The 26,077-nt window shown below is 33.8% G+C and overlaps 4 protein-coding genes and 1 long non-coding RNA gene across 5 annotated transcripts; 3 read left to right on the top strand and 2 right to left on the bottom strand.

Annotated features, from left to right (window-relative positions):
• Positions 1-897: 897 nt before the first annotated feature.
• On the bottom strand, positions 898-4,689 carry LOC7467829 (LRR receptor-like serine/threonine-protein kinase RGI1). Its single transcript, XM_002300898.4, has 2 exons — positions 1,827-4,689; positions 898-1,485 (listed from the first exon to the last, which is right to left on the bottom strand). Exons 1-2 carry the CDS (start codon positions 4,633-4,635, stop codon positions 1,040-1,042), a joined length of 3,255 nt encoding a protein of 1,084 aa, XP_002300934.4. The 5' UTR covers positions 4,636-4,689; the 3' UTR covers positions 898-1,039.
• On the top strand, positions 4,492-6,235 carry LOC127905012 (uncharacterized). Its single transcript, XR_008058592.1, has 2 exons — positions 4,492-4,638; positions 5,716-6,235. It is a non-coding gene; the product is annotated as an uncharacterized LOC127905012 (long non-coding RNA).
• Positions 6,236-10,930: 4,695 nt separating this feature from the next.
• On the top strand, positions 10,931-13,813 carry LOC7466410 (uncharacterized). Its single transcript, XM_024595105.2, has 6 exons — positions 10,931-11,379; positions 11,771-11,888; positions 12,090-12,168; positions 12,611-12,665; positions 12,782-12,836; positions 13,534-13,813. Exons 1-6 carry the CDS (start codon positions 10,963-10,965, stop codon positions 13,557-13,559), a joined length of 750 nt encoding a protein of 249 aa, XP_024450873.2. The 5' UTR covers positions 10,931-10,962; the 3' UTR covers positions 13,560-13,813.
• Positions 13,814-15,721: 1,908 nt separating this feature from the next.
• Positions 15,722-16,944, bottom strand: LOC7467828 (dof zinc finger protein DOF1.2). The gene has a single exon (XM_024596227.2). The coding sequence runs from the start codon at positions 16,798-16,800 to the stop codon at positions 15,895-15,897; it is 906 nt and encodes a 301-aa protein (XP_024451995.1). The 5' UTR covers positions 16,801-16,944; the 3' UTR covers positions 15,722-15,894.
• Positions 16,945-24,270: 7,326 nt separating this feature from the next.
• LOC7466409 (nuclear speckle RNA-binding protein B) lies at positions 24,271-25,310 on the top strand. The gene has a single exon (XM_024595495.2). It carries the CDS (start codon positions 24,395-24,397, stop codon positions 25,091-25,093), a length of 699 nt encoding a protein of 232 aa, XP_024451263.1. The 5' UTR covers positions 24,271-24,394; the 3' UTR covers positions 25,094-25,310.
• Positions 25,311-26,077: the final 767 nt, after the last annotated feature.

Below are 26,077 nucleotides of genomic sequence, written 5' to 3'. Positions count from 1 at the left end.
AAATTAGTGAAACATTACTGTTATTATTGAGGTTTGAATCGCGTGCATGAAAAGCTCCATGGAACTAACTAATGACTAATATTGCTGGTTACTTGCATTCTTAGCCATTAGAGCTTGATAGGGTTCTTACAACTATCTGTGGGCCTGATATGGTCTGCGATCACATGACTAGAAAGCAATGTATCCTTTCCGGAACATGGAGCGCATGAGATCTCTTTTGGATGGTCTTATGGGGAGCGGTGGTCCTTCCGCATCCCCATAATTTCAAGCTTCATCTTGACATCTGCCAACCAAGATTGTCACTACCATGGCTTTTCCGAGGCCCGGATCCCTATAGACAACCCCATAGGATCATAAGCTAAATTTCCTTTTACGTTGGTCCCAAGCTGAAAACTGCCTCTGATAACAAGGCCATGCTAATTGATATATTTGTACTGTAGCACTTTTGATTATTGTTTGCTTTCTGTGACCCTGCTGTCGATGGAAGCAGCTTCCTGGTGCTAAGATGACAGTCTGGGGGGCATTTTAGTTTCTCATAAACGAATTTTAGCTATCAGGGAAAAAAGAATTAACGTAGACGGCACCATTTTGGGTAGAAGATAGGCTACTATTCTCCTGACATTTTGGTCTCCTTGGTTGTGGGGCATATGCATCTCTAATTAGCAGTTATGAATGTTCTGACTGGGAGGAAATTGGAATAAAGAATATCTGAGTGAATCTAAGTGCATGTCTGAAAAATCTGAACTTCTTGAGAGGATCTATCAGAATCATTTTCTATCATTTTTAACTACAGGATGGCGGAACTGGCAAACTGGGAAGTAGAACAACAATCTTTTACTCATAGCCTCGTCTTCTCTTTAGAAAGATGACAATAAGAACAGGGAACGCGCCCACTAATTGAATGAAGCCAAACTTGAATTAGGTAAAATAAACAGAACTTGTAGCCCTGGTGGTACTGCATTTATCAATCTATACAAATTACTTTGTTGTTTGAAAAATAATCAATGAACTGAATGCAAGACTTTACAGAGCTACGGATTTATGAAGGTGATCTAATTAGAGGTTCAGATGATCTGGAGAAACTAGAGGAGTGAACTGCTGCTTTTGGATTGGAAGTCGCTTCCATGCCACGATAGTTTGGTTTTTCAAAATCCTCATTTACATGTCTGATCTCCTTCAACATCGCTGTTACATCTTTCATGGTGGGTCGTTCTTCTGGTGAAGGGTTCACACACAAGAGGGCCACCCCAAGCACCTGAAGCATTTCTTGGAGTTGTGTACCTGATCGCAAAAGAAGTTGCGGGTCTAGGATTGTTGTCAATTCTGTTCTTCTTTCTCGGAGTGCCTTGCTAACCCACGTGACAATGTGGACACCTTCAGGGATCCGGTCATCAGTAGGTTCTTTCCCTGTTAAAACCTCTAGGAGCACTACACCATAGCTGTACACATCACTTTTCTCTGTGATTCTCAAACAGTATCCATATTCTGCATTCACACATGGAAGGATGGTTAAGTTTAGGAGTTATTGAATGCAGTGCAAATTCAGAACTTGTGACCTTTGGAATGATTTAACATGTGAGCCCTAGCAAAGATGAGGAGTATCGGATCCAATTATATTTTTCCAGGGATGATTTGAGTTCAAAAGTAAACCATTTGCGAAACTGATGCTAGAATTCTTCTGTAAAAGAAACCGTTAATTTTTCTTCTTGAAAAAGAAAATTAATATGAAGGTTGGGGACGTTACCAACAGCGTTTGAATTACATATTCCTGTGAAAAAATGTTGATAAACTAAACTACTGAAAACGGAAGTGCTCGTTATATTCACCTGGGGCAATGTACCCAAAAGAACCTGCAACTACATTAGAAACTCTTGAACATTCTTCAGAATCAACAAGCTTTGCCAGCCCAAAATCTGCAAGAAAAGCTTCAAACTGTGGTCCAACCAAGATGTTATTAGTCTTGATGTCACGATGTACAATTGGAGGAATACAATCATGATGAAGATAAGCCAAGCCATGAGCTGCCCCCAATATTATGTTGTATCTAGCATCCCAATCCAAGAATACCTTCTCATGGAGTAATCCAGCCAAACTCCCCATGCTGATGTAGTCAAATAAGAGCAACCTAGTTTTTCCGTTGTTACAACATCCTAGAAGCCTCACTATATTTTTATGCCGTATTGATCCAAGAGCTCTAACCTCGGCAGAAAACAAGTCTCTCTCTGGAACCTCACCATTCTTCAGCGGCCACAACTTTTTCACAGCAATGACCTGTTTCATTGGAGTCTCGACACGATAAACCATGCCTGAAACACCCTTCCCAACAATGTTTGAATCTGAGAGCTTTGTCACAATATCATTCACCGAGAAGTTAAGCTTTTGAAATGGGGTGATATCCCACTCCAAATTGTCTTCTTCATCTTTCCTCCCAAAAGCAGCTCCACGAATTCTGGTAAAAAGAAGTCCTCCAAGAAACACAATCAACAAGGTCACTGTTACGCTGAGAAGAGTGCACACAACAAGGTTTCTGGTGGAGTTCTTGCCATGGTCACTTCCATTCATGTGACACTTGTTTCTGTTAATGCAGAGCTCTTGATTGCCAGCATATGCGGAGGCAGGGAGATCATGGAAGAGCTTGGTATCAGGAAGCAAACCTGAAAAGTTGTTGTGCGAGACATTGAGAGATACAAGATTGTCAAGACTGCCTAAGACTGTCAGCGTTCCTGTGAGCATGTTGTGCGAGAGATCTAGGTTGGCAAGATTTGAGAGATTTGCGAAGCTTTCAGGAATAGAGCCCGTTAGAGAATTCCTACTCAAATTCAAGAGGATGTCTAGCCCTTGCAATCCACCTATCTCATCTGGGATTGAACCAGTGAGTCTGTTGCTGCTCATATCTAACAGCTGCAGATCCCTACACAGGCCAAGTGACTTCGGGATAGAACCAGTAATGTAGTTTTCACTGATAACCAGTTTGTTTAAGGATGTAAGCATGCCTAAGTTATCAGGTACGGATCCTGCTATAGAGTTCTTGGAAAGGTCTAATACGTTTAGACTAACAAGAAACTCAACAGATGTGGGAATGGTTCCATGGAGCCTATTGCTGTGCAAATCAACCATTTCTAGTTGAGTGCAGTTACCAATCTCTAGAGGGATTTCTCCAGTAAATTGATTATCTGACAATTCGAGGAAGCTCAATTTATGCAAGAGACCTATTTCTGGGGGAAGTTGACCAGTAAAGTTGTTTGATCCTAATCGTAAACGGATCAAACCAATGCAATTACCAATATCTGGTGGGATTTCACCTGAAAATCCATTTGATATCAGAAGCAATTGACTTAAGTTCTTGAGATGGAACAGAGAATGTGGAATTGAGCCAGTAAGGAAATTGTGTGAAAGATCCAATGCTTGAAGTTTCTCACATTTGGCTAGTTCAGCAGGTATGCTTCCATGGAGCTGGTTCTGCCACGCAAAAAAAATTAAAAGCTCCTTCAGTTGGCCAATGGCAGGTGGAATCTCGCCAGTGAATCTGTTGTTATCCAGTTCAAGCTGCTTCAGGCCAAAAAAGTTGCCAACAAAAGGCGGGATTTCTCCTGTAAGGTAATTGTCTGATAAAAGAAGCTCCTCCAATGCAGCCAAATTGGCAAGAGACCCAGGAATCTGACCACTTAGAGAATTCATCGAGAGATCAATAACTTCCAAAGCTAAACAATTGCCTAGAGCATCTGGAATGCTCCCGGTTAGATTGTTCTGCCATAACAACAACCTCTTGAGATTTGTCAACAAAGCCAATTCATCAGGAATCCTGCCTGAAATTTGGTTTCCGTACAGATAGAGATGCTCCATCGCTGAGCAGTTGCCAATATCTGCTGGAATGCTGCCTGTAAGTTTAGCTGTGTAGACCGAAAGAGTCTCAAGATGCTTCAGTTCTCCTAAAATACTTGGAATCTGTCCTGAAATCCCAGTATCTGCAAGACCCAAAAAGAGTAGTTCTTTGCAGTTGGATATCTGCATTGGGATTTCGCCATAAATTCCCGGGTTACCACCTGCTCGAAAGGTCTTCAAAGCTAACAATTGGCCTATTTCTGCAGGAATCTTTCCGGATAGCTGGTTATCAAACAGTTCCAGCTGTCTAAGCCTTGAACAGTTTCCTATTTCTTTTGGAATCTCACCATGTAATGAATTTGTATTCAGAGCAAGTAACTTCAATTGAGATAGTCTCCCAATTTCTGCTGGGATGTCTCCAGTCAAAGAATTGAAACTGAGGTCTAAGGTGCTCAGCGATGACAGGTTTCCTATCGACCGTGGAATTTCTCCAGTGAGATTTGCATTTGAAAGGACGAGAGTTGTGAGATGGTTAAAGGAGAGTAGCTGGGTAGGGAAGCTGGTAGGAAGGTTGATGGAAGTGATTGTTATTCCCGAGACAAAACCATTACTAGAACATCTAACATAATCCCATTTGCATGGATTTTTGTGGCTTGGATCCCATGTCGAGAAGAAAGTAGCTGAAAGAGAAGAATTAAAGGTTGAAAGCCATGAAAGTAGACAATGACCTTCTTGGTTCAAGGCAGAGATGGCTGGAAAGATAGAGATGTTAAGAAACAAGAGAAAAATGGTGATTGCGTTGCTTGACATCATGAGGTCAGTACTCCCTAGTCCCTACTACTGTGCAATCTCATTTAATTATAGCACACCAGTCTCTCAAATTCTTATTTGTGTTCTTCTATGACCATGGAGTACTAAAATGCCCTTGCTTTATTCCACATTTACTCACTGTCTGTAGACTAGAGAATTAAGTAGAAATCCTCTGCTGTTCTAATGATAACTCGATGTGTTTGTAATTTTGTATTGGAGTGGATGGGTACAGATACAGTACAATTCTAGCTTCCAGATTTACTCAACTGTAATTTGAAATAATATAAATTATATTTTAAAGTATTATTTAATAGATAATTTTTTAGCAATCATTTAATTAATTTGTATAAATTTCAAGCTTAAAAAATTTTAACGTAAAAAAGATAAAACTTGCTTAATAATTTAATCCCTTGCCTAAAACAATTTCACAAGTGCTAATCTTAAACTCCAACTATGAAAAACTTGGTACTTTAAGATTGTTCAAATTTTTTTTTTAAAAAAAATTTACGTGGGTGTCCGGGCCAGTTTACGCGCACCACGATTAATCTCACGGCCCATTGAATATCCTGCAAACCCAGTGAGCATGTAAAGTATCGCGGGGATGACATGCATGCACAGTAAAATTCGAACCCGGATACAGAGAAAGAGAACAAGCCCCTACCACCGTTAATCCAATACCTCAAGTGCAGACTATTTAAATTTTATTTTAGTTCCATGATGCTGCATGACAACAGGATGCTAGCTAAATGGAATTTTAATGTAGAAACATGTTCGACAGATAAATTTAAGGAGCGAAAATGATGTCATTGTATTATATACGCACTCGTATTCTTTGAAGTTTTTGTCATAAATTATGGTGAAAATAACTTGAAAAGTTAAACAAGACATTTTTGTGATTAAGACTACATAAGCAGATCATTTCGCTTGCACGTACCTTAATGTTATTTCATTAGAATTGATTCTTACATAGGGCAAGGGATCGGTGAAGTTCATATCTAAAGAAAATACATGGTGATCATCATGTCTGTTAAAATCTCCTTGTATGTGTAGGATAAATGTCTGATATCAGATTTTCATTTTCAGTGGTTCTCGTACAATGATTGTTCATCCTTTTGAGTTAAGATGCACTTACAATACAGATTGTGAAAGGGACAAGCAGCAAAAGGAGGCGGACACCACAACCTCTTCTGAAATATAATTATATATGGTAAGCTCTCCATGTCAGTTTATATGGGATTAAAAAAGAAAAGGTGTTCGTATCCTTGCCTCATTCGGACAGATCTTCCGGCCCGTGCATGAACCTTCTCATGGACCTAATGGATTAATAACAGAGAAGGTAGCTCGACTTTGGTGTCCTTCACCCTCCTTTGTTGGTACAATATTTGCAAACTGCCTCCCTCGTTTGTTAATCAGCTCTTCATTTTAATTAATTTATGGCCTTAATGCTTCTGTGCTGACACCTAATTCTCCTGTGGACATTGCTTGTTTAAATTTCCATTAATCTTGGGTGTAAAGCTTGCCTTACGTCTTCTTTATTTCCCATGCGTTATCGTCATGGTAATATTGCATTGGGGATGAATAAAAATTACAGTTTGCGCTGCAATTCGTTTAATTGGAGAGTCAATTCATGCCATCGTCTCACTCATTAAAGCTAGCTATGGTGTGCCACTTGAACATCTTATAATTATTGGTTGTCTCGTCATAATTATATATGTGATTATAGCGTGGATCTATGTGGAAACGTACCATAATCTGGAAACTGTGGAAATTATCTCTTTTTTGGACCACTCGAAGCAAATAAATTGCTTCTTGCTATCTCAATGACCTTTATATATATATATATATATATATATATATATATATGAGTCATCCAATGTCTGCCCGACAATGACAGCGTTCATATGAAAAATAGTAGCAGGTGCTCAACTAGAATTTTACTCAGAGAGAGATACTTGCATGTTTCTTCAAATCCTTTTCAAAACTCAAAAGATTAAATTTAGATAGAGCTGAATTCCTTGGTATTTTTAAAAGAAAAGTCATGGTAAAGAAGGAAAAGAGAAGAAAAGAAAAACAAATTATCTGGCAAAAATTCTCTTTAAATATATAAATTAGACTATGTTCTTAGATTTGAGCTAGACTTGGAATTGGATCTAATGAGCTAAAACAGGTGTCTTAAATGGGTAAAGAGAAGAATAGATTCAAGTGATCAATAGTAAATAAAGTCTTTTTTGGAGTTCGGAATAAGTTCATCGTTCAATCATGAAATCCCGATGATAACACCTCCTCGTCAAAAGGGGATTTGTTCATTTTAAAATCTCAGGATACTTAGGGACATCAGTCTGGTTAATTAAAGTAATTTACTTATCATAACCTTTAAAGATGACAGCGACGACGACAAGGACTGATTCCTCTTACAAATTTACAAGAATGTTGCTTTAGATATCTATTCCATTATTCAATATCTGTTTACATCCAACAGAAGAGAACTTACTGGATAACTTCTTGGAATTTATGGATGCTGCTCAAGATTTTCAAATATATTTTTTTTTCAAAAAAGTGTCAAAATAAACGAAAATGCTTTATAGTAAGTGGGTCTTCCACATATCGGAATATTGCACTGTGCCCTTCATTTGTAAAATAACCTAAGCAAATCTTTTCTGCTATCAATTTATGGATAAGTTTGCAAGGGAAACCACAATGAACATCGTAACTTCCAACTACCAAATCTTTGCTAGATATGTGTCACATAATTTAGCTCCAAAATCAAGCGATGGCCCAGCAAGAAGACATGAAGGGAAATAACTTAGAAATATAAGAGAACAAACAAATAAAAAAAGGAGGAGGAAAAGGAACTCTCATTCATGTGGGTCTTGCATGGATGTCTAGTGACCTGATTTGAAGAAGGAAAGCAAGCTAGATTAATTAATTGTGAAGGGATAATATGGCCCATGGCTGGAATAAGTTTCTGGTTCAAAAATATGGCTGGAATAAGCCGTGGAAGGTGGGGCAAGTGATCCCTCCCAACCATCGCTAGTGGTCTAACTATTTTTGCCGTATTTTATTATTTGGATTGGAGCTTTGATACGACCCATCATTCTTTTCCACATAAATTTATTGGAATTTTTATTTTATTTTTAAAAAGAGAAAAGTAGAAATAGCTTAATATCAAATAAGTTTTATTGTATAATAAAATAATTATTTCAGAACTTATATAAAACAATTATACTATTTTTTTAATTGACATGTAACGACACTTTGGAAGAGGGCAATGGCAATTTGTTATTTATTTAAGAAAGAATACCAATTTGATTTATAAATGAAAGTAAAAATAACAAAAATAATAATATAAAATAAATATGATTACATGATGAGTAATTTGAACTTGGGGTCACCTCTACAGAGGAGCTATAATATCAATACAACTAGTACTTGTAAATTGCACTTAAAAAAAGTAGGAAATTATAGGACAATAATTGAGCATCTAGAAACCGAAAGTAAAAAAAAAAAAAACAAATCTGTGAACGAAACAAAATGTCTCAGCCAGTGAAATGCATCAGGGAGCAGTCCTTTTGAGCAAAACTACGCGCGGTAAATTCATTGGAATAATAGACATAGTTTAGTGTGAATTACTATAATAAATTTATATTTATATTTTTTGATGGAAAAATTAAAAGGTTAGGATATGGAGGTATTTTGATCTATATTGATTAACTAGTCATTAAAATATTAAATATGAGTATTATTGTTTTTGCAGATTATTTTATATAGTAAAAATATTCTTTTACCTCCAAAGTCAATATAAACAATGTTTTTGTTTTATTTTAAAAAAATTTTAAAATAAATAAAATACTTCTTTGCCATTAAATAAGACAAAATAGCTTCTATGCATTCAAGGATGTTTTGGTACTTTCACATTAGTTTATTTGTTATTTCCTAGGTTATGAGGGGGCTTTTTAGTAATTTAACATTTATTTTTAATATTAATTTTTGAAAAGGTACTGGTGTGTGTTTTTCACGCGCCAGCGTGTTGGTGGCATCTGTGCTCTTTCGATGGTGCGTGCGACGCCATCGTTTGTTCGAAAATAACCTTTTGTCGTATCCCTTGAAGTGCCGTCAAGTGCTCTTTCTCCTAGTGTGAAGCATGTCGGTGGTGGTCCGACAGTTTGTCACTAATGGTCGATTTTTTTTTCTTCTTCCTACTTTTCTCTCTCTTCTTGTTAAAGTGAATGTTTGTCCTTTTTTCTTTTGGTTTTTCAATTTCAATACTTATGTTTTTTATTGCTTATTTTCATCCTTGATCCTTTTAGAAAAGTTTTTTATGTTTTCAATTTAATCCTTAAATTATAATTTGTCATATATTGTTTTTGTCAATTCGGTCCTTATTTTTTTTATTTGTCTTTTTTACCTGTGGATCTTTTGTTAAATTTTTATTAGTATTCAATTTCATCCTTCAATTAAACTTTATGTTTTTTTTTTAATTTATCCTTCATTCTTTTGATTTGTCTTTTTTGCTTATGTTAATTGTTTTTTTTCTTTCTGATTTAACTTTGTAATTTATTTTTTAAATGCCCTCAAATTTAATTTTTATTTTGGTTTCCACCCTTATTTTTTAATTAAATTTTTTATGTGGTTGATTATTTTTTTTCCCGAATACATCCTTTAGTGTTTGATTTATTTGGGATTGAGCTTCAAGGTTATTCATTTGTAACCCTTCTAGTTTAATGACATGGATCACACGTTTTAAGTATTAATACGGTTATGAATTTTTTTTCTCATTATATTTTGCGATTTTATCATCTACATCATTTAAAAAAATTGTTTTGTGGTTTTTCTTCACAAAAAATTGTTTTATTAACCAAAACAAAACGACGACAAGGACTGATTCCTCTACATCATTTAATAAAATTGTTTTATTAGGCAATTCAAGAGCATAATGATTTTTCTTGTTCAAACACATTCAATATGGTGATGTTGGTGTTGCAACTAGATTTTGTGTGTTTGACATAGTTGTAATTTTTGTAATTGTGGTTTTTAAAAAATATTTTTAAATATAATTTAAAAATATATATATTTAGTTTAATCATTGTGAGATGAATTTATATATATATATATAGATCTTCAATGAGAAACATGTTATTTTAGTTTTTATAAAACCAGAATTTAAAAAGCAATTTTGTATTGGATACAATGCAAAAAACAGTAACTATTTATCTAAGCAAACAATTTTTTTTGTTGGATAAAAAACAGAAGGTACGTACAATCTCTTGGTGTTATACCTCTGGGGCCATGATACAAGTTGTAATACTCACAACACATGCAAGTAATAACAGTAAACAGATCAATCAGAAGGAGTGCTTCCAGAGCTGGCAGCAGTCAGGGAACTTCTGTTGATCTAAATCACAGATCAAGGAAGTTGCAGGGAAGTGGCAACAGTACAGACGTTTTTGTCAACTATAAATGTGTTTTCAGCGTATCTACTTACATTTTCGACTCTTGGCCTTGTATCACTATACTTATTTGTTTTATGATCTCTGGAAGTTCTAAGTTCTAACAAATATTTGTGTAGAATCCACAACTTGAATATATCAAATATCAAAGATAAGATTAGAAGGCAGCACGTACTAAGCCCAGAAACTAAATCCTTATGGGCTTAACTACTCCTGTACCTGTTTAAACCAAATTAATCGTGGCTGCTAACTTCTTTTTCTAGTGCGAGATTCAGGCCTTGGGGCCCCGGGTTGTTCTTACAGAAAGATGGATGGTGCTTCTTCTTCTTTTTCTTTTTCTTTTTTTCACCCTTTGTCAAGGTGATTTTACACGTTGTGAAAAAGAGATTCCGAGTAACATCTAGTCCCCCACTACAGAAGTTAGAGGCTGAGTACTCTCTATTAGCCACTCCTCTGGTTTATAACATCACTTCACCAGTATTTTAATTTCATTGCCCTCACAAAGCTTGTAATAGAAAGTGGTGTTGTAAACTTGGAGAGTGGTAACATCGTTTCCCTATTGTTTGGACCTTGATATATAAAAAGCAATTCTGATTTCATCTCATGTCTAAGTTTATATACTCACCAAACGCACCCTAATAGTACAATCATGATACATGCTAATCTTTGACTTTCTCTGTTTGCGTTGCTATTACACTTATTTTCTCATGCCGAAAGGAAAGGAATAGCATCTGCTTTGCCTCACTAGCAATCTTGGAATGCCGCGAGGCTAGATGCCAAGACCCTCTATCAAGCGATTAAAAAATGACATTTACTTCCATTTCCCTCTATATATATCTATCTGTCCGAGCTTGTCGTACATCTTCAGCTCTTACACTGAGTCATGGCATCTATGATTCATTACTATTTAGGTGCTGGCATTAGTCTTAGAAAAACCCTGAATAGCAAATTTTCTGCAGTCCAGCCAAATAATATTGCTAATGCAAGGCATTTGAGCAACCTAGTAGTCACCAGTAATGTCCATTCTCCTATCCCCAAGTTCACATTTCCTCAACAATCATTAGCAACAAAAAGGCATCTAAATGTTGCAGCAAAGAACAAAGAGGATCAATGGAAACTGCGGTGCGGTGATTATGTACCTGGTTTCACATCGGATTTCGTTGATGATATTGGCATCCTGATCCACAGGTTCTTCTATGCCATCAATTCGAGAAACGACGAACAATTACTGGAGGATGTTCTCTCATATGACTGCGTGTTTAAGGACTTCATTTTTCAGATTGCATTCGATGGAGAACAGGTTAGTGCATTTTGTACAACTCCATCTTTTCTCCAAGCTGTTCGTTTTCTCGATGTGACAATGTACTAGATCTTTGCCTCAAATACTCAGTCAAGATTTATTGTAGAAATTTAATGCAAGTATATCAAGGAATTCACAACGAATATAATACCGACGGTTCAATATTTTAATATGCAGAAGGTTTTCACTATGTTGTAAATATTCTGCTGTATTTACTCTGCAATATTGCTTTCCTTCTTTAGCTCTTGATCATGGGCACTAATTAAGCCTGTATTTTGTATCTATAGACCTAAATGAATTGAGTCAAAACAAGTCTCGCAATCTATTTTATTTGACTTTCAATATATCACAACATCCCTGAATGTTAACAGTTTACGTTGGCCATGTACAGAGTATCATACAATTTCTTCGGAAGGTAATGATGGCAATGGGGCCTAATATTCGTTTCAAGATTGAAAGTGTGCAATGTAAGAATGAATTGCAGGCTGCAACTGCTTTCCTGCATCTAGGTGAACGCCACGGCCACAAGCTCTTTTCAATTACTCAAATTCAATAGTTAGATTATACCATTATTAATTAGATACAACAGCTTTTCTTTTACCTTGACCTCTTGGAAATATATCTATATCTATATGAACGCGCGCGCATGCGTGGTATTTGATTGTGTAACAAGCTAAATTCAACTGTTAAACTATTTTGTTCCTTTTCAGAGTGGGACAATCAAGTTATACCCTTCACCAGATTTTGCACTGACTTTGAATGTGAGTTTGACGAAAAACTCTTGATCAGGTGCGCAATAATTTGATTGAATTTTATTTTATTTTACTCCATGTTTTAGTATAATGGTAATCTGTGTCAATTAATCTGGAAGGAAGGGATCTTATTGTTTGAATTGAATTTCTCGATGGCCTCAAGGAACAGCTGATCGATTTGTAAACTGTTCAGAACTAGTAATCTTGAAGGAGATTTCACTTCATAAGCACGGATATAATTTTAAGATGGGTCGGAAAGAATGCCGAGAAATGGAGGAGATCCATTTGTTCTCCAATGGCCAAGATAAAATGGGCCGTCCAAGCAAATATAAGAGAGCAAATGAAATAGTCCCATCATCTCTATTTGCATTTTTTTTCCCTCTCTAAATTCTAAGTAAAAAAAAACTCAGGTGATTAAGAACTTTTACGCGTTAATTTAAGATTTTCAACTGACCAAGGAAGACTATGAACATGTGTAGGAAAATCACAGTAGTGAAAGAACAAGGCGAAGTCGTTGATGTTGACGTTATGCTGGTATGAGCAATTGATCATTTTTTACTTCTTCATAATTTCTCCATTCTCTTTACATATGTACAATCACACGCATATATAGCTGCGTTTCTTATGTTGTTTCTTATGTAAATTCGCAGAAACTTTTGGAGGCAGCAAGTAGCATATTTGACATGTTCCCAGATCAAACCAGGAGTAAGCAGAAGTTCTTCGATGAGATAAACACAAATTATCATTATTTATACTTTTTCGAAGATTTATTTCAATTTATACGCTTCAATTTTCTTACATTTATTCCAAATACTAATGACATGTTGCAGTTGTTTAATTAATACTCTTGAAAAACATGTTACCGGAATACTTAATCAATACTAATTTTTAAAGGTGCAAAAACTAAATAGAAAAAAAATTGAAGGCTGAATTATAATATCAAGATATTGTCATAAAAAAATAAAATATTTCACAAAAATATCCTCCAAAACACCCCTTTTTGTACGAGAAATATTCTTACTACTTTTAAATTCACTCCCTCAATAGTAATTAAGAGCATTTTGTATTAAGAAAAAGGTTTTGCTTATGTTTCAAACTTTTGAATTATTTTATATTTCTTTAATATTTTAAAAGGGTTATTATAATGTATTTTATCTTAGATTAAAATGTAAAAACTTCATTAAAGATTCTAATTTTCTCTTTTTCTTGATTACATCAACCTATGAACAAACTGATAAATTACAAAAGGATGCAGGGAAAAAATGAAAAGAGAAGTAGTTTTTTTTCTTTCCATGGAAAGAAGTTAGTAGAGGATCATATTAATTTCTAAAGATTAGCAGGAAAAGGAGAAAATTAAAGACAATGACAATGACTAATTAATTTCTCACAATTTCTTTTGCAGAGGTGCTATCGAAATTGAACGAATAATAAAGATGGTTTTGGAGATATTTGGAGGATATTTCGAAGATATTTAACTCGATATGGATCCATTATCTTGCCGTGATCTATATCCAGTGGCAGATTCAAGATATCAAATTCGGAAGCACCGTGTATTATATATATAATCTATAGGATTGTCGGTTAATTAATTTTCTGTAAGAAAAACAAACAAATTAAATAATATGTCACTAGAGGATAATTTTCTAGTTGCTTGAAAAATCTTATTTGATTGTGAAGTGCAAGAGGGATATTCATTTTCTTCATATTTTTCAATTTTGTACATGCTATTTTTTAAATGAAAAATAAATATTTTTTCCAAAAACTAGGTAAGTATATACGCTAGATTAACGACGAACCATTTTTTATTTAGTTTTACAAACTCTAGTTCGTAGATATTTATGTTACAAATCGCATAGCATATGCTATACAATAATATGTTTTTGTAAAATTCTTGACATGTGCCGTCCGAAAATTGGAAAATCTTTAATAGCAGACTCAATTGAAGAATTATAATACTTCGGGGAGAGAACTTATAATTTTGATAACTAATTTTTTTGCCGACTAATCTTAGGTTTATCAAAAAATAATAATTTAATGACATGTAATTTGGTTCAATAAAAGTTAAATTAAAAATAAAAATGAAAAAAACTATAAATAATTTATTTGTAACTCAACTAGTTAGACTCTGAGTTTGTTCTCTAAAAATTACTAGTTCGAGTGTCATAAATTTCAGGACCACCATAGGCTTACCTGGTATTAACTTCAGGGTTTCGAGAAATTAGTTGAAATGTGGATAAACTGACCCGAACACCTACAGTTATCAAAAAAAAAAAAAAAATACCATGCAAGGGGATCACGATGCATTTTTCATGATGAATTCCCCATGCATTTTAAATTTATTGTTAATTTATAAAATCAATATACCAAATATTATTAGCACAAAAAAAAATGGTGAATGAAACACAAGAACAGAGAACAACAGGGACTCGAAAACACAAACCCCAACACCAAGATACCATGGAATTAAAGACAAGACAGAAAACCAGTACCCAATATGATCAAAACAAATCAGCATCATCTCTCAATACTCCACCAATTCCAGCAGGGCCTGGTTTATCCAAGAAGGATACACCTTTTGATTAGTGCATTTAATTATACCATCAGCAGAACCACACAAAATCTGAAACCTAGCATTCACAGAACCGAGCCAAATCTTCCAAATAGAATAGTGTACAAGATGATGATCAACCGATTCCTCCAATATTGCATAAGAAGAATGCCTCTGTGAAGAAGAAGAATGCCTCTGCGAAGAAGATATATACGCGGCTATATCTTCCCCGAAAACCAATGAACTTCTAACTCTTTCATACAAGGAACTGAACTTGTTTATATTTCAGGTAAGAGGTGGACATGTTTAATATCTTACTGTGATTGTCAGATTCAGTCCGACTTTTCCTTCCTCCTAACGTTATTAACTAAGCACGAATGTAAAAAACTAAGAATCAAAAAAGAATTTTGATTGACATAGGGGAAAATGATTTCTGCAAAATGATTTAGGCAATCGCTTATTTTTGTTGGGCCAATGCTTTTTTCTTCATCGGCCCATTTTCTAGTGTATTTTTTTGGCCCAATTGACTTGAGATCTGCACTAGTTTAGGGTATGATTTTTGCTGCGGCAATGTTTTTTTTTTTTTTACTAGGTTCATTTTCTAGAGTATATTAATTTCTCAGCCCAATCGACTTTGAGATATTACCTGGTCTAGGATATGAGTTATCCGGTTAATAGTTAACTTAATTTTATGATTTGTTTAAAATAATATTTTTAAAAAAATTATTGATTTTGACTTGACTAGATCCATCGGGTCAACAAGTAAAAAATCTAACTTGTAAAATCACATTAATTTAATCAGGTCAATGTAAAAATGAAACCTAATCTTTAAAATAAAACCCAGTCTAAATAAGATTTTGGGTCAACTCCTCAGGCTTTAATAACTGTGCATGTACAGTTCTCTTTAAGCCACGTATAAATGATTCCTCCATGTAGGATACAATGCTGGTTTAATTATAGAACTATACTTTTCGAACTCTCGTTTCGACACTGCAAAATTCTTTTCGTCGTCCATTACAGCCAAATCAATAACAAAGAGAAAACAAAGTAAATATCTCTAATATCTTTTCATTTCATTCTCAGTCCTTGTGCAATGATGTCCATGCCATAATCTTTCATGTTCATGGGTATTTAACAGTAAATTTTGCTTCTTTAAAGAAGAGCAAGATCATAAAATACAAAATCGAAAAAGGTTAATATATAGTAGAGTATGTATCAAGGTCTTGGAAAAACCTCAAACCCCGAGAGATCAAAAGAACTCCAATTATCGTCGCTGGTAAAATTGGCTGAAATCTTTAGACGATCATCCACTGAAAATGAATCAAAATCTTGCAATTGTACCATGGGTTGCCAATTAGGAACATGAGGCAAGGTTGCATCATCAGACCACAAAGCATCTTGCACAATTTCATCGATCAGTAAATTTTGCAACCCAAATGCATTCATGTCTTGACTTTCGATGAGTTCTTGAAATCTCTGATCCTCTTCAAATTGTTGCTTCTCTCCCACAAGCACCTGAGATCTCCCTTCAAGTAAATTGGATTCTTGGGTCAGATCAGACCGCTTCAGGCTTTCCATCATCGGATCATTTTGGTAGCTGTCTGATATTGGGGTTGAAGAATTCGATATATTAACCAACTCACTGCCCTCATCACGCAATTCTTCACCAATAAACTCGGGCCCATAACTCAAGTCTTGATTCAAGAACTTAGAGAAAACAGCAGCTAGATCAATATCGGACCCATTGGCTCCATCTTGTTGAGCCACTGAGTCTTTATTCGAGGAACAAGCTAATGTCTCATTAGCCCTACTATAATCAAGCGAAACAGCAGCACGTTCATTCTGCGAGATCTTAGAGGACCTCGCTCTGCGATACTTGCGACAACCACCACCTGCAGGAACATTTCTTAGCGACCCTCCTTTAGTCCAATACCTTCTACAACCCTTACAAAAATACCTAGGCTGTGACAAGCTGTAGTTGTTGTAGTAGCAGAATTTCGTGTTCGGAGAAGCACAACGAGGGCAATTTGGAGCAACTTCGATGTTGGATTTCCATTTTCTCTCCATTGGAAATGGCCTAGGAGGGCATTGAAACATCATCTGGTCACTAGCAGAGTACATGTTCGTAAACAGTACTGTATATCTCGTTTTTGTTTGATCTGATGGAAGGAAAGGGAGAGATTTGGGGTGATATAAGAGGATGTGTATTGGTGTGCTATTGTGTGAGAGTTAGTGCAATGGCATGTGTGTGGGGACTAGAAATTATATGGCGTTTGGGAGTTGCAGCATGATTTTTTTTTTTTTTTTTTTTGCAGCATGATTTTGATTGATATAAACGTGGTCGGTTGCGAGCCGTTTGGGTTAAGGAAGGTAGGGTTCATGTGTGCGCTTGTGCGGTCATGGTTACAGTGAGCTGTCTCATTGAAGCTCTATTGCCTCACATGGCAGTTCCTCATTGGCCACATCAAGATGGTGATTGAAATCGACAAGTCAAAGCTTCTTATAATTTTAACATTGTCCTTTTCCGACTCTGAGAGCTTAAATGACCAATATGTCCTTGTGTGTCGTGGATTGTAGTTTTTTTTGCTGAATTGGAGTAGTGTCCGGTAACGTGTCGACATATTTTTTAATAAAAAATATATATAAATGATTTTTAAAAAAAATTTAATACTAATATATTAAAATTATAAAAAATATTTAAAAACACATTAATTTAATAATTTGTAAAGCACTAAATCATATTTAATAAGCAACTTTGTTTTGAGAGTATAAATTAGATTTAAACAAATCATTGTGAAATAGAGAAATTCTATTCTAGCTGTAAAATTCTTTTTTAAAAAAAAAAAACAGAGAATTTAATGCTTGTGACGATGATAATCTAATAAATCCATCTATGAAAGAAAAAAGGATTTAAAAGAGTCTTCTCTTTCTTATAACCAAAACCAAAAACTTTTACAATTATATGTTGTGACTAGGACATGTACAGTTTGGTAATTTAAAGATTTTGCACGATGGACTCGACACAGCGAACCTTCTCATGGGGATTTAACCAAAATAAATAAATAAATGACAAAAGGGAATGAATCAGTTAGTGAAACTAAATTAAGAGGAAGCGTCAAGGTCACGCTTATTGCACTGCCATTGCACGTGCATAATCCGGTTACGTGGCATGCCTTCCTCTCCTTCAATTCCTCGGTTAAGGTCCTTACTTATTATTTTTCTTATCGTAAGCAACCAAATTAGTCGATAATCATGGTCTACATCTCGGGTTGCGGATCGTGATAGCCACGCGTCAATTCTCGATTCTCGTTAATAAATCCCTCCTATTTCGAAGTCAACGTGCCTCTTGGGCTCAACGCTAAGAACAAGCGATCAAGTGCGTTGCATATTCTTTTTTGTACGGTAAACTAATACAGAATTGCTAGAGAGAATTCATATTTTCTTTTAACATTCTTTTGGAATTTTGTGAAGATTAATGTGATTGTTTTCGAAGAGAGTAATATTTTAATTTAAAAAATATGATTAAAAAAGCGAAATTAAAATTTTTTGTTTAAATTTAATATTTCTCTATATAAATCAAGAAATTTTATAGTATTTAAAAAATAACTAGTGACATCCTATTAAGATCAAATCTAAAATGAAAATAATCTTATTATTTTTTATAATTATGAATTTTATTATCTTATTTTTTAAAATATAACTATTATCAATTACCTCCTTATGCATCATAAAACTTTCCTTCTAAATCATTGAAACAAAACTAATTTCTTAAATTTATATTTAGTTTTTAAACATATTTTAGAGGTTTTATATTTTTATAATATTTTTTAAAATTATAAAAGTCAATAATAAAATATTTTCCTTTTATATACATGTATTTCCTAACAATTTAGAACATTAAAATTATTTTTTTCATTTTCATGTTTAATTACCGTCATAAATTCATTTTTAATTATAAATATAATATAAGATATTTTATTTTTTTGAGCTAATAAATAAATTCTTTTCGTGTAATTTTAAATCTCAATAAAATTAAATTAAAATTCATAATAATATTGTCATAAATATAAATTATGGTATTGATTTTTTATTTTAAATTGATATAATCTTGACATGTTTTTTATTTTTTATAAAAAAATATTCTTTATTTTTAATAAATGAACATGTTTTCTAATTTTTTATTGAAAAAAATATTTCTATTACTAAATAGACTCAATAAATTTAACAAATATAAAAATTTATGTATAGTACTGAAATGTAGAGTGTAATATGATTGATACTGAAAAATAAAAATAAAAATAAGATACTCATATATAAGATAAGACAGGTCTATAATTCATCAGTCTAGATTTTTTAATTGAAATTGATGATGTTCAATGTTATATATTAGTCTTGAATATATTTATATTCATTCTTAATATACTTCGTTAGGAAGTTTGAGTGGTCGTATATTTCACCTCAACGAGCAGTATATATCTCTTGCTGAGGGAAAAGCAGTGGACGGAGACGTCAGTCACATGCATACGCAGATCTCCAATTGAATTTGCTCATAACTATGGAAGGTGTTGATAGTATTTTAGGAGTAAGAGTCACTCTTCATTTGTGTAATCATTTTTTATTGAGTATCATGATGACATTCAAGAAGGAGAGATTGGGAAGGATCGAGGTCTTTACCATAATATTGTTAAACATTTACACTAGCAATTCTCGCATTGCAGACTTTTATTAGTATTGTTTTTTAATTAAAAATATATTTGTTTTTGTATTTCAAAAGTATTTTAAAAAAATTTATTTTAAATTAATATTTTTAGTTTTTTAAAATCGTTTTAATATGCTAACATTAAAAATAAATTTTAAAAAAATAAAAAAATACATTATTTTAATAAAAAAACATTTTAAAAAACAACTACAAAAAATAATAAATGAGTTTAAAAGGATCTGGCTACGCCATGTACGTGGTTTTAGCTTTACTCAGATGTCACGTAATAAGGTCTCATTTCTCCTTGTAGCTACAAGGATTCACCAACGCACACCACCCAACAATATTTTCCACTTGCATTAAAACGAAGACTCCTCAATGAGCGTGTTTAGCAGTGTAGTTGTGAGTGCTTTTCAAATAACTTTTCGTGTCAAAATACATGTCAATGATGTTTTTTTATTTTTTTAAAATTATTTTTGATATCAGCACATCAAAACGATCCAAAACATACAAACCATATTAAATTTTAACAAAATAAAAAAAAATTCAAATTTTTTAGTAACACGGATTGAACCGCGTTCCCAAACATTTCCGTAGTATATAGACACACCCCTTACCTTATTCCGTTTTCCTCCAAGATTACCACCGCCGCCAACTACAACCAGAAAACGTCATCACTGACACAGAAACAAATTAATTAAAGGAAAATGCACCGATCAGGTAGCTAGGGTCTGATATCGAGAGAGCATTAGGATCACGTGGGAGGTTTTGCGTCACTTTCATATATGATCATATCCATATGAAATCAAATTAATTCGCAGAAATAATATATACATATAGCATGGGTTAACAAATTGATAAGCAGCTAGCTTCCACGACTCATTTTCTTCTGATTTCTGGTAGCATGTTGAATGTGTGGGTACGTGGCTCTATAACCCTAATTAAAGACCGTGCATTAATGAGCATCATGTTCAATGTGTCCCAGTAACAAGGTCTAGGAAAATCAAAGACACGTGCATGGTGCTCGCCTGATATAATTTCATACGTACATATTTGAGATGGGGTATATCGAAGATTTTTCAAAATATTTGCTTCCATAGACCGCAAATCGTTGCTCTTTGTTGGTTAAAGTTATCTTTCTGGTTTCCGTTCGAGGAAATTCAAGGAAGAGATTGGCAGTTTCGTCGCTCTTACATGCAATCGCCCTATTACTTGACAAAATATTCATACAACAGGGTTTTTTTTTATTAAAAAATAAAGAAAAGAAAGAAAGAGAAGAAAAATGGTCGATATTTAATCTCCGGAAAGGTGGGGTGGGATTATGTCATATGATCCTTGAGCATCAATGTTGTGAAATTTATGAAAGAATACAAGATTTAACATAGTTCAACAACATATTTATATCTAAGAAGTAATGAACTGCATTAATCTAGGATTACACAATATATATTTATAATAGATCTTAAATCACTCTAAAAATATTGATAATTTTCCGCTCTGCTCAGTACGCTCTACCCTCACATCTGCCTATAAACTATAACAATTCAGATCAGCCAAGGAAAAGTTCCTGGATCAAGATTAATTTGTATACCATCTTGATCAAGATTCAAGAGCTTAATTACTGAGTCAGAGCACAATTCCTGGATCCTCACGGAATTGGTGCTTTCGCCATGATGGGCTGCTGTGATTAGCAGGCTCAGAAACAAAGAGAGTTGGGTTTGACTTTCCCCTTAAGTTGACATCATAGATATTTTGAAGCCAGGCCCATTTGGTTATCATAAATGTTCTGTGGTCGGATAGCTTATTGCCAGAATTTTTTTGTGGTAAATATCATTCCTTGGTCTCTGACGGTAAGAATTTTTAAATTAAGTTGTTTAACTTTTCAGATTGAAAATTGATTTTAATAAAAAAATATTAAATATATATTATATTTTACTTTAAAAAGCAAGGCATGTAAAATGATAACTTTTAGATTTTAAATGAAAGGTTGTTTGTTTTATTAAAAAGACATAATTAACTTATAGTATAGTTTACACTAATAACCTTAAATATTTTAAGATTACCAAACTTTTTTGCCTCAAGAAGAATCTCAAAACGGGCCAGAAATTAAAGAGGAACATGGAATATCAAGTACGGATTTTGTTTGTGATATGAATTTTAATTAAAATTATTTAGTAATTCTCTTTACTTAAAAAACATATAATATTTTTATTATTGTTTTTTTATTCATCAGGAGCTTCCATGGATATACAATGAAAGGTAGCCATCTCTATCACATACTAATCAAATAAATTATAGTCACTAGGGCTGAACATACTTCATAGGAAATTATCAAGTACACAACCGCCCTGCTTAAGATTCTTGTTTCTTTCTTACTTGTGTTTTTTTTTAATGATATTTGTTTTATGTTGTTCAAAAGAAGAACTCCATTTCTTAAAAACTTTATAAATAATTGTTATCACGCAAGCCGATCGACGGATCTCACATGAGGTTAAAGTGATTATGTTTTTGTCGTGAGAATAAAAGATTTATCCAGTTCACACGATTACCAGACGCCTGGTATTAACGAACAACCAAATATTAGTAATAACATTAAAAAAAAAAATAACTTGGAGAATTATATGGAAGGTTCTTTCTAGGTATCAGAACACTAGTGGTTGAACATGGAGATTCTTCACCTTTTACTTCCAATGGGCAACGAGTCAAAGGCTAAATCATTGAAATGAAATTAACGAGACAAAGAAGAAATACAGAAAATGACATTATGACAGGTTACCAAACACCTTTATAAAAAAGGGCAGAAATTAGAATGGTTGTACGTAGCTGGAACGCTGATTTTTATCATCAAATAGAGAAAAACAATTTCTTTTCAAAAACAATTTTGAAAAAAATTAAATTTTTTGTGATTTTGTTATTTTAAATTATTTTTTTCCTATATTTTCATATCGTTTTAATGTGTTTATATTAAAAATAAATTTTTAAAAATAAAAAAAATATATTATTATAATATATTTTCAAATAAAAAACATATTAAAAAATAACCACTATCACGATACTAAACTAACTCAAAGTCAAAATAAGCATGAGCTTCTTGGAAGATCAATGAGAACTCCATTGCAGGCAAGAAGCTTGTAAAAGAAATTTCCAACTTTGACTGCTTCAAATTTGTATGCTGGGGGAGCCATGTGATCTCGAAGGAATGGAGCACCAATTTGCTATATCTTTGTAATCCTAATCCTAGTTTTTTTTTTTTTTTTTTGTATTATTATTTTACCTTAATTGTCCTTCCTACCGAGAAGGATATAATTAACTAAACTATACACATCCTTTTTTTAGACTACCCACTGCAGAAATATTTTGCTATATAAGTTTGATGCTTAAATAAAAGACGTCCTCTGGTCAAGTTAATGTTGTAATCGTAAGTTGGGCGACGATATTGATTTGCATATGTATGTATATTGAGTTGAAATGATTTTATTATATATGTGAAATTAATGTGTGTGACAAGCAATAAAGTGAGACTGTCATGGGCCGGTTCGAAAGGTTTAATTATAAAAATTCATCAATAAAAATTAACAAATGATTATTTTATCAATAAAACATATTCATCAATCAAAGAAACAAATATATTTATTTATAAAAATTAATTCAATCAAACGATTGATGTGGTGTAAAAATATTTATGATAAAGTATCTCTAACAAATCTATGAATTTTAAAACAAGAAACAATCGAAGAAAAAGGGCATAAAGTCAGCCAAGTTCGTTTATTTGAAAATTAGGCACCTTAAAGCCCCTACACGAACCAATAAACACACAAATAAAACACACATGCTTGTACTTGACGTGGAGTGCTTTTTGTTTGGTCTTTCTTTAATTTTATGGTATAATTATTTTATTATAATATTTATTTAATTGTTAAAATTTACATGGTATGCTTAGGTTCTGTTTATTTTTGCGTTTTAAAAATATTTTTGAAAAAAAATAAATTTTTTTTATTTGTTTCAAATTAATATTTTTTTGGTGTTTTCAGATCATTTTGATATACTAATATCAAAAATAATTTTTAAAAAATAAAAAAATATTGTTTTGATGTATTTCAAGTAAAAAACATTTTGAAAAACAACCGCAACCACACTCTCAAACATGCTCTTAGTTTAGAAATCTTAATAAGCCTAGGCATATTATTTGAGATCGTGAGTTTATATATAAGCTTTAAAAAAAAATTAAAATTTATTAAATTTGAGTTTATTAGCAATAATTATTAAAAAAAAATCCGGATTATATATGAGGAAATAATTTAATGGATGCGGCAGAGACGAAATAGTCGTCCACTGGACCACTACCATGATGTCTACATACAGACAATAAACCTGCACAGCCATTCACATTTTGGTGCACTCCACTAGTACCCACAGCCGTTTTCTCCTTATATGAGAACCTAGAGACGAGACAGCTATGATGCCAAGCTCACACCATGAGTAAGTTACGACACAGTACTAATCCTAGGAAAGTTAGATTGCTCGTCTTTCCTGTAGAGTTAATGAACCCCTCTGTAACAGGTTAAAAAGGTTTTATGTAGCTGTTCGAACATTTTGATCCCCACCCCTCTTTTACTTTACTCGTAGATTTGCTTACATGGACATGCACATCCCACGTCACTGAGGCTTGGTCTCACTTGTCAAATGACTCCTTCCACGTCTGACATCCCTCTCGGAAAAAAAACTTGGACACGTTCAAACATTATTAACACCACGAAACCGGCCACTTCTTAATTAGTTGAAAATCACTACAGAAGTAGCCAATCTTTACTTTTGTCATCTTCCAATGGTATTTAATTAATCCCATTATTAATTTCCATTGACTTGCTCTCCTTCAAGTATTTCAATGTCCTTCCCCCTATGTTCCCCTTATAATTTACAGCACAACAATAATGCTTTTGTCCTCCTCCTTCTCCTCCTCAGTACCATCATCCCAATCTCCTTTTGTTCCTTCTTGTTCACCATTCAGGATTCAGCATGGATTCATCAGACTTCCCTATCAGTAGATCACCAAGAAAAGAATTGCAAGGTCCTAGACCACCAGCTTTGAAAATCCGCAAAGATTCACACAAGATCAGAAAACCACCAGTAGCACCGCAACCATTCCAACAGCAACCACAGAATCAACCACCAACACAGCAACGCCCTCCCGTGATAATCTATACAGTGTCACCTAAGGTGATTCATACAAACCCTAATGACTTCATGACCCTAGTTCAACGTCTCACAGGCTCCTCATCAACATCAACCTCCTCCAATCCCTTTAATGATGATTGTGGTGCAATATCGCCTGCAGCAAGGTTTGCTACAATTGAGAAGGCCAACTCACCCAAAGATCAGCAAAAGCAGCAGCAGCTAGGCGGAGATTTGGGTTATGTTGAAGGGATCATGGAGATTGATCGAGTAATGGAGAGACCAAGTTTGGGTCCTGGAATTCTGTCTCCTGGGCCAGCTTCACTTCCTCCAATACCACCAAACTTCTTCTCTCCTGATCAAAACTCGGTTAGCTTCTTCCATGATTTGAGTCCTATTCTTCATGGTAACAGGAATTTTATTGAGGGTAGTTTCATGCCTAGTCCTTCAACCTTTGTTTGGCCACGCATAAATTCTCCAAGCACTCCATCTACAGACCTTTTCAATAATTTCAATGCTTACAATAATTTATTTGACTTTTGATAGTTTCAAGGTAGGGAGAGATACAAACAAAGGGAAAGGTTTTACTCTTTTTTTTTTTTCTTTTTCTAAAGCTTATTTTGCTTTGATGATAGAAACATGGGGCAGAAGTGGAAATCTAATCTTTCTTTTGGTGGGTTAGCAAGTTGGAGACTTCTTGATGGCTTTATCTATTCACATTTTTAATCTATTCAATGCTGAGCTAGATGAATATTTTTTTTCTTGGTCGACAGCTAAATCAATACAGTAGTTGAATCAGATTATAAAACCATAAAAATGCATCATGTAATGCAGCACCGGCATCATGTAATGCAGCACCGGTACCCTTGAAATAGGTGTTAATTAACATCAGATCCAGACACTGATTATAGAGCAAGAGAGTATGTATGATTTTCATTGATTACCATCAAATTACTCTATGTATGATGTTCAAGGGGAAAAAAAAGAGAGGAAGAAAAGATAAATATTACTCTATTTATATACTGGGATAACTAATAATTTTCTTCGAGCAACTGACAATGAGCGCGTAGGTAAATATTTCAGATGTCTTTTGTTTTTGCTTCTTCTTCTTCTTCTTCTTTTTCCAAATATTTCAGATATGAACGATCACCTTTCTTCTTCCATCCCTTTTCTTGTTTTCAAATTTTCATGACAAAAACTTGTGGCTGATAAATAGATAACAAGAACACCACCATTTTGTTTTAAATGATGAGGAAAATATATGGTCCCTTTAGATATTTCACTCAAGCGCAGCTTGAAAAAGGGTTGATTTTTAGTCCTTCATTACATCAATCAAAGTCAGGTCAAGCTCCTCTACCAAACCCAACTTCATTCTTTGTGACAATGTCATTCTGAACCTTAATTACATGAATCGAAGTCAAGTCAAGCTCCTCTACTGAATCCAATATACACCATCCTTTTTGACTAAGTCAATTTGAACCTTACTCTCCTCGTCATGGAAACCCTCATAAATTTTTATCTCCTTGA

The sequence above is a fragment of the Populus trichocarpa genome, chromosome 2, assembly GCF_000002775.5.
Source record: "Populus trichocarpa isolate Nisqually-1 chromosome 2, P.trichocarpa_v4.1, whole genome shotgun sequence".
Taxonomy (NCBI): Eukaryota; Viridiplantae; Streptophyta; class Magnoliopsida; order Malpighiales; family Salicaceae; genus Populus; species Populus trichocarpa.
This window is presented reverse-complemented; position numbering and strand designations above follow the sequence as displayed.